Source organism: Diaphorina citri, unplaced genomic scaffold (genome assembly GCF_000475195.1).
Source record: "Diaphorina citri unplaced genomic scaffold, Diaci psyllid genome assembly version 1.1 scaffold34, whole genome shotgun sequence".
NCBI classification, from domain to species: Eukaryota; Metazoa; Arthropoda; class Insecta; order Hemiptera; family Psyllidae; genus Diaphorina; species Diaphorina citri.
The window spans coordinates 419,778-431,230 of NW_007377471.1; the positions used below are offsets into that span (position 1 = coordinate 419,778).

Genomic DNA, 11,453 nt, shown 5'->3' on the forward strand with positions numbered 1-11,453 from the left:
CATAAAATGGGTTGGTTGAAAGTTGGATAGCCTCTTGGATTCGAAGGTGACTTCCGTGGTCCCATTGAGGCTCTTTTTCTAAGTAGGTTCTGCAGTTGACTGAATCACTAGTTTTTATGTCGGGTTAAAGGGTCCCTGTATAAGGCGCGAAGGTTTTTTGTGCACCTATATTTAGGTTCATTTTCGACTACTTTAGAAGACTCTTGACTTGCTCTATTCTATAGTATAGTAGTCTATTTAGAGCTCTGACTCCTCTGAGTATGAGTCTATGAGTAGAGAAGTAGAGTGTTGTCTATTCTATTTAATGTTAAACAGTTCACTCTATCACTCATCCAGCCCCCCTCTGTCGTTCATCTTAGGTCACCAAACGATCTGTCTCTCTCTCTCTCTCTCTCTGTAATAATGTCTTCAGCCATTGCCCATTTGTGTTGGATGTTGATAATACATTACTCTCTCTCTCTCTCTCTCTCACTCACTCTCTCAGCCTCTCTCTCTCACTCACTCTCTCAGCCTCTCTCTCTCACTCTCTCAGCCCCTCTCTCTCACTCACTCTCAGTCTCTCTCTCTCTTTCTCATACTACCATGACCTTCATTTCACATTCTATGTGTGCTGTTTCTCTCTCTCTCTCTCTCTCTCTCTCTCTCTCTCTCTCTCTCTCTCTCTAGTGTCTTTGTTATATACCTACACATTACACATAGAGTTTTATTATTATTTATTCTAGTTTCTGCCTCTGTAATAATGTCTTCAGCCATTGCCCATTTGTGTTGGATGTTGATAATACATTACTCTCTCTCTCTCTCTCTCTCACTCACTCTCTCAGCCTCTCTCTCTCACTCACTCTCTCAGCCTCTCTCTCTCACTCTCTCAGCCCCTCTCTCTCACTCACTCTCAGTCTCTCTCTCTCTCTTTCTCATACTACCATGACCTTCATTTCACATTCTATGTATGCTGTTTCTCTCTCTCTCTCTCTCTCTCTCTCTCTCTCTCTCTCTCTCTCTCTCTCTCTCTCTTTCCTCTTCTCTCCTTCTTCTCTCTTTCTCTCTCTCCCCCCGTCTTTTTTCCTTTCCCTCTCTTTTCTTTTATTTTTTCTTGAGAGAAAAAGATAATAAAAAAAATACTATTGTAATTGTATCCCATATAAAAAGTAGAGAACAAACTACAGAGAGAGAAAGAGAGAGAGATTAGACCCGTCTGTGAGTACCTAACAGAGCATTTTACTATTGTAGTGTGAACTCTTTTGCTTGTAGCCTGTGTTTTAGCATGTCTAGACCATAGTATGTCTCTCATGGGCTTTCATGAGGTGCACCAGAAAAGACATGAGACCTGTGTTATAGCATACCCTGTACCTTATCTGACTTATCTGAAGTTATCTTACTTATTTGCTGATAAAGTTCGCCCCGGGTGGGAATCGAACCAGAGATCTAACTATTACAAGGCAGACGCGCTACCTTCCAAGCTAACTAGGCTGGCAATGCAGAGTTTCTTCATGGAGCGTGGGCCCAGGTAACAAGATGCATATAGGACGCAACACAGCTCCTGCATAAAGTCTGGGACGCAACTCGTTAACTGATATTTTGATAGAGGGAACTGTAACTGCAAAGATCTTATCATCCCGAAAGCGAAGAGAGAAGAAGGATAGGATAGGAAGCCAGCCATTCCGAGAACGAACCTATTTAGGACAAAATCCATGCCGGACGGGAATCGAACCCACGAAGAGTGTTTCATCACCGTTTAGCACATTTAGGTAAATAAAATCTCAAATTCAAATCATCTTAAGATAAACTTTGCCCGGGTGAGAATCGAACCTGCGACCGAGCGCTTACAAGACAGGCGCTCTACCAAGCTATTCGTTTTCTCCTCGAGGTTGCACGTGGCGCGACGTTACTTCGAAATTGTTTCACTTGGTTGCGTGACAGGCGTGATGCAAGCAACAGCAACAAGCAACATTGCAACTCGAGGCTTGCTACAGTGCGGAGGTTGCGTGTTACTTGTGCAACTCGTGTTTTTTCAAAATAATATTTTATTCCAAGTTGATTTTACTTAATTATTTTAAAAGTATACGTTTGTCTATTTATCTGACAAGTTTCCCCTTTGTAGAATAATTTTCACTTTGACTTACCTATAACCTCTAGGTATAATTCACTTACCGTAAAGAACGATTTTTACTTTCCTTATCCTATGCAGAAGTAATGTAGGTAATCGGTTGTATAAAATTTTCGACGGTCAATTTTTAGTGCCAACGTTTTGACGTCAGTAGTTCCTTCGAATTTTACTTTCCATTACAAGGACCATTTTTGTCCAATAATCGTTACTTTCCAATACCTACCTAGTTCTATTTGGTGTTTATTTTGCTATTTGCTGATATTACTTTCCATTACCTGGTTCTATTTGGTGTTTATTTTGCCATTTGCTGATATTACTTTCCATTACCTGGTTCTGTTTGGTGTTTATTTTGCTATTTGCTGATACTACTTTCCATTACCTGGTTCTGTTTGGTGTTTACTTAGCTATTTGCTGATATTACTTTCCATTACCTGGTTCTGTTTGGTGTTTTGCTGATATGTTGCCTGATAACAAGGAGTTCAATGTGACGTTCGTACAAACAGTGGAAGAGTACCCTATTGTCTATGATACCACGAGGATGGACTACATCAACAGAGACAGTAAGGATGACGCTTGGAATAACATTGCTGAACGGTTCGAGTCCACGGGTAAGACAAATATTTTATAATATGTATAATTTTTGTTGGCTGTTGTTGTTGGCTTTTTCTGCTGGCTTTTTCCGGCCCCAAAGGTTGGGTGAGGTCATTTAATATTTGCAGGCGGTTAGCTTTTGCCGCCGAATTGAGGTTTATTTACTATATGACCTTGAACCTGTTGGAAGAGGAAGTGTAAAAATGGTGCAGCTGTTGGAAGAGAAGGAGCAGTGGTTAACGCTTAGGACTTTGGATCTGGAGGTTGTCGAGTCGAAGTCAAGTCATAAAATCTATTTGGGTGTAATCACTTAGGGAACGATATTTGTGAAAAGCGTTTAAGTTAAGTAGGGATGCTTAACACAATTGAAAATGCCTTCTTAGGTTGAGGCAAAGGCTGACGAAAAACGCGGACCCCGTCTGAACACTGGAAGTTTTGTGACAAGGATTTAAGTTTAAGTATTCTTATCACAACAAAAATTCCTTTATTTTTCAGAGGCAGAGTGCAAGCGGCGATGGAAGAATCTGCGAGGCGGCCTGACACGATACATGAAGAAATGCACCGAACAGAAAGCCAAGGACCAGTTCTACCTCTGGGAGGACATGCAGTTTGTGATACCCTTCCTCAAACTAAAACCTGGCTACCTCCCGCCTGTCAAGCAACCTGATGATAGTAATGATGATGACGATGACATCAGCTCGAATATCAGCAAAGATTACGACGAGATATGTGATACGACTGAAACCAGGAGTGACTTCGGACAACCTGCGGCGTCAGCATCTGAGAGACCTCCGAAACGTTCCTTCACTTGTAAGACGACAACCTCTCCTGAAGACTATGGAATAGCCGTCACAAATTACATTTCTTCTAAGAAGGAAGACCAGAGTAATCCAGATCTGGACTTCTTCAAAAGTATTTTGCCCGATATTGCCGGCTTCAGTGCTGCGAAGAAAAGAAAATTCAAGTCTAAAGTTCTCGAGCTGATTAATGAGTTTGATGAGGAAGAAAAGATGAGCTCTCCGGAATATAAGAAGCCTCTGGTTATTAGGGTTGAACGGGTGGAACAAAATTGATTTTTGTCCGCTCAAGTGGTTTGATAGAGGGGACCTGTAACATGTAACTACATACATACTACGGTCTTGGGCTAAAAACAGACTGGAGCAGAGACCATGGATCTTCTTGCTCTATGCGGTTTGATTTAGTCTCTTCCCAGTCTTCTCTTTAGGTAATCGATGCTCTATGCAGTCTATGCCCTCCTCTCCAGTCTGTTTTTTGCCTTATCGTCCCGAAATCGAAGAGCAAAGGATAAAAAAAACAGCCTTCCGGAGAACGAAGATAAAGTCCGCTCCGGGCGGGAATTGAACCCGCGACATGACACCTAAAGTAAGCGCTAATTAGACTGTCTGATATAATTGATTTAAAATTGATAATCGGGTTGAACCAATTTGATAATTGATTTATTATTTTCCCCATTGGATATTTCGATTCTTTGTTGGTACGTGCCAACCTGCCAACTTTTCTTTCGTGTAGCAAAACTGGATTATTTAATAATACCTTCAACATACATATAAATAATTGAGTTTTTTTTTTTAGTGTGTTAACTTGCAAAGTTTTATTCAATCAATGAAGAAAAACAAGTCTGGTATAATAAAAACTTGGGTATTTTAAAATTTAAAGTACATTCTCACCAAATTATTCAATTTCTCTTTTCTGAATTTAATTTGTCCCTTAACTGTTATGTCAATGCACTGTTTAATGACAAGGTGTGTATACGTAGGTATGCCCAAGACAGGGTTTTTCAGTATTCATGGAATGGCTTTTTATAAAACACCATCTTTTTCAGGAAAAGGGGGCCGATAATTTAGATGAGATACCAGTTTTCAAAATAATTGAAAAGATTTTCTAATGGTGGCACCTGGATATGGAAATGTACGGTTTACGGTACCTACCTGAATCCTGAAAAGCATTACCAAAAATAGAAATCTTCAACACATCTGCTTCTTTGTGAATTATTCAATCAATGAGGAAAAACAAGTCTGGTATAATAAAAAATTGGGTATTTTAAAGTACATTCTCACCAAATTCTTCAATTTCTCTTTTCTGAATTTAATTTGTCCCTTAACTGTTATGTCAATGCACTGTTTAATGACAAGGTATGTATGTATACGTAGGTATGCCCAAGACAGGGTTTTTCAGTATTCATGGAATGGCTTTTTATAAAACACCATCCTTTTCAGGAAAAGGTTACCGATAATTTAGATGAGATACCGGTTTTCAAAATAATTGAAAAGATTTTCTAATGGTGGCACCTGGAAATGGAAATGTACGGTTTACGGTACCTACCTGAATCCTGAAAAGCATTACCAAAAATAGAAATCTTCAACACATCTGCTTCTTTGTGAAAGACACTCAGGTACCTGTAACTAAAATAGAGAGGGGTACCTGTTGTTGGTCTTCAAATCTGAGATTTTGACTTCTTTTGGAAACGAACGGAACGGAACAAACCCCTGAACAAGGGGGAGTAAATAGTAAAAAAAATCTTAGTCGTTTAAAATTTGGTCTAGATCTCTAGTTACATATCTTTTGATGGTTCTTTTCTGCCTAATGCTGTCCGTGTATTTTACCACAAGTATTCAACATCACACCAAACTTCCATCTTAGAACAAAAGGGAAAAAGCTCTAACCGAGGTCAAATGATTTATTGAAGGGAGGGTAAAAAAAAAGAATTATGCTAATAATAAACTTAAAAAAAAAAATGGAACCAGTTTCATTTGGTCCAGAGAAGTTTTGCAGGTTTCGAAGATTTTAGAAACGTTTCCAAACTAACTTCTTTTTTTCCCATACAGAGTGGTCTGTGGTAAACATACGATTTTAGACGAACTCTCCCAAATTAACCAGGTTTCTTACGATCTCTGGTCCAACTGTGGATTTACCACGGATAACTGCAAATCTTTGAGCCATCCTGTATTAAGCGAGGAATTTTTCGTGCAGGTTACTTCAAGAGATAAGGTATGTACACCTAATGAAGGTAGGAGGTAAATGTAGGTTAGGTAGGTCTCTTCTACTTTTACTCATGGGGACGTACTACGGGATAGGCATGCTACAACACAGACCACATGAGTCGTCTAATGTAGAAGTTGTTCTACTCATTGAGATTGAGTGGGAACAAAACTAGACTGTTTAAGTGACGGCTTTTGTTTACGTAAAATTGGCTACAAAAGTACAAATATTAGGTCTTATCGTACCGAAAGCGAAGAGAGAAGGAAGACAGGATAGAAGAAAGCCAGCCGTTCCAAGAACAAACCTTACTGTTTAGTAAAAAAATACGCCCCCGGGGGGAATCGATCCCTCGATCTAGCGCAAGGTAAACATGTTACCCGAGAATTAAATGACATTTTTGGTTTGCCAACACTCACACTTAACTGACATTTTTGGTTTGCCAACACTCACACAATACTTTTTATGGGACTTAAAGTTTAATGTTATCTGTTTCGCATTTTCGTTTTTTATGTTCTAATTGACAAGTTCGCGAATGATAACAGATTGACAAATTGCTGAAGACGGGTCTGGAGTTCAGACCCGAAACGTCCGATACCGAACAGTAAGGTACGTGCCAACTTTAAGTCCCATAAAAAGTATAAACATGTTACCCACCTCAGCAGATGACATGTCGAACCATATTCTTCTTCTTCCTCTTATAGATTTTCTTTTCGATCTTTCCTTGTAGACTTGGTTGAAGGCCGCCAATAATTGGCCGCCAAAATCGTTCTTTGAACAGGCAATTGGGTCATCATAAAATGGTTGTCATATTAGATTAGGCCTGCTATTGACAGCCTTAAACCTCTTCTAGCAAAGTCAGCCCTTGTCCAATTTCATCATATGTAGAATGAAAAATCCAAACTCTCTCTCTTTCTCTCTGAACACTCCCTCTCTCTCTCTCTCTCTCTCTCTCTCTCTCTCGCTTTAGCATCCCTTAAAGTTCACGCTTATACAACAATGTATAGAATTATGGAAAACAATGCTTTACCCTGCAGGGTATAGCGCAGGGTTGCCAAGTCGTACTAAACTAAACCCCCTTCCTCTCTTTCTAACCATATCTCTATCTCTCTCTCACTCACTGAACGCCCCCTATTCTCTCTTTCTATCCATATCTCTATCTCTCTCTCACTCACTGAACGCCCCCTATTCTCTCTCTCCCTCTCTGTCTATCTCTCTTTCTCTGTAACATTCCCTCTCTCTCTATCCATATCTCTCTCTCTCTGTATAACATTCCCTCTCGTTTTAAATTTTTCAACTATTCAAGGTCCCTTGAACCCATTATTATTTTCTCTCTCTCTCTCTCTTTGACATTAGAGGGGGTAGATATACGGGTGAGTGAGAGAGAAAGACAGAGACGGGGATGACATGGAAGGTGGGCACATTATTCATGCTGAGAGAGAGAGAGAGAGATTATCCTTTTGTTATCCTTTGTACATTGTTTTGTGGGTCTTTCTCCCTCTGGCTGGACCATTAAAAAAAATATCAATAAAATTGAACTACTTTATTTATTTATTCTATTGTCTGAGAGAGAAAGAGAGAGAGAGAGAGCGACTGATTCCGATACCGTTCTACATTGAACAATATTTCCATTGAAAGAGTGCATAATTGCACAAAGGAATTTTCAAAAAGGACATTTTACACCCTCCCCTTCCGTGTCATATTTCAGCCTCGGTAATGGTGTCTCTCTCTCTATTTTCTGTCCATACGGAAACCCTACTTCATCTTTAACCCTTTGAAGCACCATCAGTCAGATTCTAAAATAAACCCTAGACCAGTCGTGGCAGGATTCGATTCTAAATGCAAAAATGTCGAAGTAAAACTGAAAACTCAGCTTCCCATTGATCATCAAATCTTTCTACACTGGTAACACCGCCTTTGGTCGCTACTCGAAGTATCTACCTACATAGCTACTCAATTGTCCTCACAAATATAAGTACACCCCGTAGTCCAAGCACAGAGCCGACAAAACTTCCACCCTGCGGAAATCGAACCCAAGAATGAGGATAAAATTTCATGTCTCGGCTAGGATCGAACCCACGTCCTCCTGTTTATCAGGCCACTACGCCACCAAGCCATATTATGGAAGTGATGCTTTTGTAAAGTATGTAGGTACTTCTTTAAGTTCTTTCCATAGAAACTGTTTTCCTTTCGTAATTGTATTAAAACGAAGTGGGTGTGCACTATGTACCTACCTCTGTTCTAATAAATACTTCAATTACACAGGGCTCAGTGCTCAGAGAATTTTGGATGAAAGTAACAAGGCAACAAAAACTTAATATGATAAAATAATTAATTGAAAGAACGAACTGATGGGTTGAAATCATCATCAGATGCCGAGACTCACCAAATTTCCATCATGCCTTTGGCTTAACAAAATAGGTATGAGTACATAATTATCAGATACATTTACATAATATGTGGAATCTAAATCTATCTACCTATAGGTACCTGTATTTTACACAGGTAACGTATAATCATGGAGAATTCTAACTGGATATTGAGAGATAAACAGGTTTCAATGGGATGCCCTAGTATAATTTTATTATCATCAAGGGCCTATACGTAAAGACCATAATATCTTGAATTCTTCATAGACAAATGCCTTTGGACCTATGTATGGAGGCTCTTACGTAGGTATATTTAAATTTAAACCAGTTCAAACCAACCAGTCATTAGGAGACTACGACCAGAATCAGTGACTTTATCAACATCATCAGATCAGAAATGGTTAAAATGGACTCGAGAGGAAGGTAACCACTAATAGGTGTAAGTGGAGTGTTCTCCGTGGAAGAATAACAAAGGAAATCCATCAAAAACAAAGAAAATTTGCCGAACGTTTTTGGCCCTTATTGGGAAATTTACCGACAGTTTTCGACCCTTATTGAGAAATTTACCGACTGTTTTCCGCCCTTATTGGGGAATTTACCGACAATTTTCGGCCCTTATTGGGAAATTTATCGAATGTTTTCGCCCTTAATGGTAAATTTACCTACTGTTTTCGGCCCTTATTGGGAAATTTACCAACTATTTTCGGCCCTTATTGGGAAATTGGCCGACTATTTTCGGCCGTTATTGGGAAATTTACCGACTATTTTCGGCCCTTATTGGGAAATTGACCGACTGTTTTCGGCCCTTATTGGGAAATTTACCGACTGTTTCTGTTCTTATTGGGGCCCTCAGACGGACTTTCCCTGATACAGGTCTACAGTTCACTGAACTGTCCGGCAATCTAATTTTATTACCTGCATTACCTAATTAAACGCCATTGTACGTATAGGTATTATGCGTTTGGTTCAAATTCAATGCTTTTATTCCAGTTCCTATTAAACAATAATGAAATGAGGCAATTTAAATGCAAATTCTAATCCTATATTTTCAATGTATTTTATTGCGTTTCCCCCTCTCTCTTAGTTTTAATCGAATTCAAATATAGTTTAAAAATAGATCACTCGTTATTACTTTTTTTAAAATGAAAATTTGAACTCTTTTTTTTTATATGGGGTTTTTTTTTTATACGGGTTGACGTTACTGAAGCGTCACTTTATACTCTTTTGAGTGTATATGTATAGTTATGTATAGCTGCTGAGGTTTTTAGTGACCAGGGTTTTACTCTCTCTTTGACGACAGGTTAAACACGTGATCACAACTCACCCAGCCTGAGTGAGGCCGGAAAAGCCACGAGAATCGTGCGATTGCTCTGATGGTCACCCATCCGAATTACAACCACGCTCAACACTTCTTAACTTGAGTAAACGAATGGGAACTGGTGTATTCAACGTGCTATCACTGAGAGCTTTTGAATTTTCTTAAGGAGTTTGCGGAAATTGTTTCTTTTCAAGAAACGCATGAGGACGTCAATGGAAGAAGGGTCTTTGAGGATATCAGACTTGGAAAGGTTGGTGAATGAGCTCGGGCGGAATCGCATATTTTGGCAGGACAACAGGATGTGTTCTACTGTAAGGGGAGCGTCGCACTTTTCACATAAGAGTTTTTAAAATGTTGTTATTGTTATTTATAATGAAACCAAACTCAGTGCAGTTCTTAACGCGTTGGACTTCAGATCTGGAGGTTGATGGTTCGAGTCCAAGTAAAGTCATAAAATTTATCTAGGTGTAATAATCGGGGATCGATATTTGTGACAAGCATTTAAATATGCTTAACACAATTAAAAATTCCTTTTTTTTTACGAAATTCTCTGAAAAAATTTCCGCCGAACATTCATTATCCTGGGTGCAAAATCAAACGCCAAAACTTTTTGTTCAACTTGTAGTTTGACGTTTTACCTACACCCGGTACTCGGGTACTTCCCTCCAGCTAGCTCCGGAGTTAAATTTAAAACTTCATCTTAAGAGATGAGCAAATCTCTTAGCTCTAGCTGGGTCTGAGTAGCTTTAGTTCTTAGAAGAGTGACTTGCATGAACCCTGCCCTTATACTTGAACTCTCCCCACACCTTATTTCTTCGCTCAGACCTCTGATTATCCTCCTGACTTGGAACTGTTTGTACACTCGAAGAAGGAGGAGAAGGAGAAGAAAGAGGAAGAAGAAGACTTATTAAATGTTTATGTGAACTTTTAGCTTTCAGAATAGGATTTTTTTTTTTTTTTTTACTTAAAGAAAAAAAAACCCGTATGGCAGTTTTTTCGATGTAGATTTTTTTTTGTCATTATCAAGAGAGGATATTTTTAGTAATAAATGTAATAATGAATTTATTATTATAAATCCTTTGTTATAACCTTATAACTGTCATACTTTTGCTTTCGGTTTTGGTTCGAATCGAAAGCAAAAGCGACAAGGAGTGTCCTACAATGCTTAGTTATGGCTGATGATTTGTTCCTGGTTTTGAAGGCTTAGGGCTGAAGGTATTTATCTAATTTCAGCTCAGGATTCTAATGTATATTGAAATTGGAATATGTACGAGTATAGTTATCTGTACGAGTATTACTGTTATTCCCCTTGCTAAAGAAGTAGCAAAGGTTGAGAGCGAAGGGCATCCACTCTTGAAATTTGTAGCCAAAACCAAATGTCAGCCCAAAGCAATCACTCTAGTCAGGGCTGATTGAGAGGCTGACGAAAAACGCCGACACCGTCTGTACAAGGGATATCTCAGCTCGATAGCTTTCGTGGCCTAGTAGTAAGGCACTAGGATTCCATGTCGCAGGTCCCCGGGTTCAATGCCCGGAAGGATCAAAGTTTTTTCGGCTCTGTGCTTGGCGTTCGCAAGGAAAATATTTGGAGCATGGAGCTAGAAATAATTTCTGGGATTCTGAGGGGGAAGTCCTATAGTCCTATTGAAAGCTCTGATATTGGGAAGTCCTATAGAAAGTTAGAAAGCTCTGAAATTCCTATCGGTATTTTCCTATTCAGAGAATGAAAGAAAGAGACGAAACAAGCAAGTAGTATGTGTGAGACAGAGATGAAAAACCTTTCTATCAGCCCGGGATAGAAATGAGATTTTTGGAAACGAAAGAGATTTTATCTCTCTCTCTTACCCTCGTCTCTCTCTCTCTCTCTCTCTCTGTACCTTTTATCTCTGTCTCTCTGAATGACTTTCCTAGTTTCCTCTTCGTTTCAGTCTACACAGAACTGAGAGAGAGAGAGAGAGACTGCGAGAGTACAAAGCTCTGGAACGAAAAAAGTGGTCGGGGTGAGAGAGAAAGGGGTAGAAGAGGAGGGGGAGAGGGGAGAGAGGAGAAGGAAAGGAGGGGAACGATAGGGTTG

The 11,453-nt window shown here is 39.4% G+C and overlaps 1 protein-coding gene across 1 annotated transcript; it reads left to right on the forward strand.

Moving 5' to 3' along the window:
* The first annotated feature begins 2,413 nt into the window (after positions 1-2,413).
* Positions 2,414-4,227, forward strand: LOC103511623. Its single transcript, XM_008476352.3, has 2 exons — positions 2,414-2,712; positions 3,191-4,227. Exons 1-2 carry the CDS (start codon positions 2,562-2,564, stop codon positions 3,766-3,768), a joined length of 729 nt encoding a protein of 242 aa, XP_008474574.1. The 5' UTR covers positions 2,414-2,561; the 3' UTR covers positions 3,769-4,227.
* Positions 4,228-11,453: the final 7,226 nt, after the last annotated feature.

Bases quoted from the DNA above. Each gene is read 5' to 3' on its own strand.
- LOC103511623 (XM_008476352.3), top strand. From the start codon at position 2,562: ATGTTGCCTGATAACAAGGAGTTCAATGTGACGTTCGTACAAACAGTG. The intron at 2,713-3,190 runs GTAAGACAAATA...TTTATTTTTCAG, and splicing joins TGAACGGTTCGAGTCCACGG to AGGCAGAGTGCAAGCGGCGA.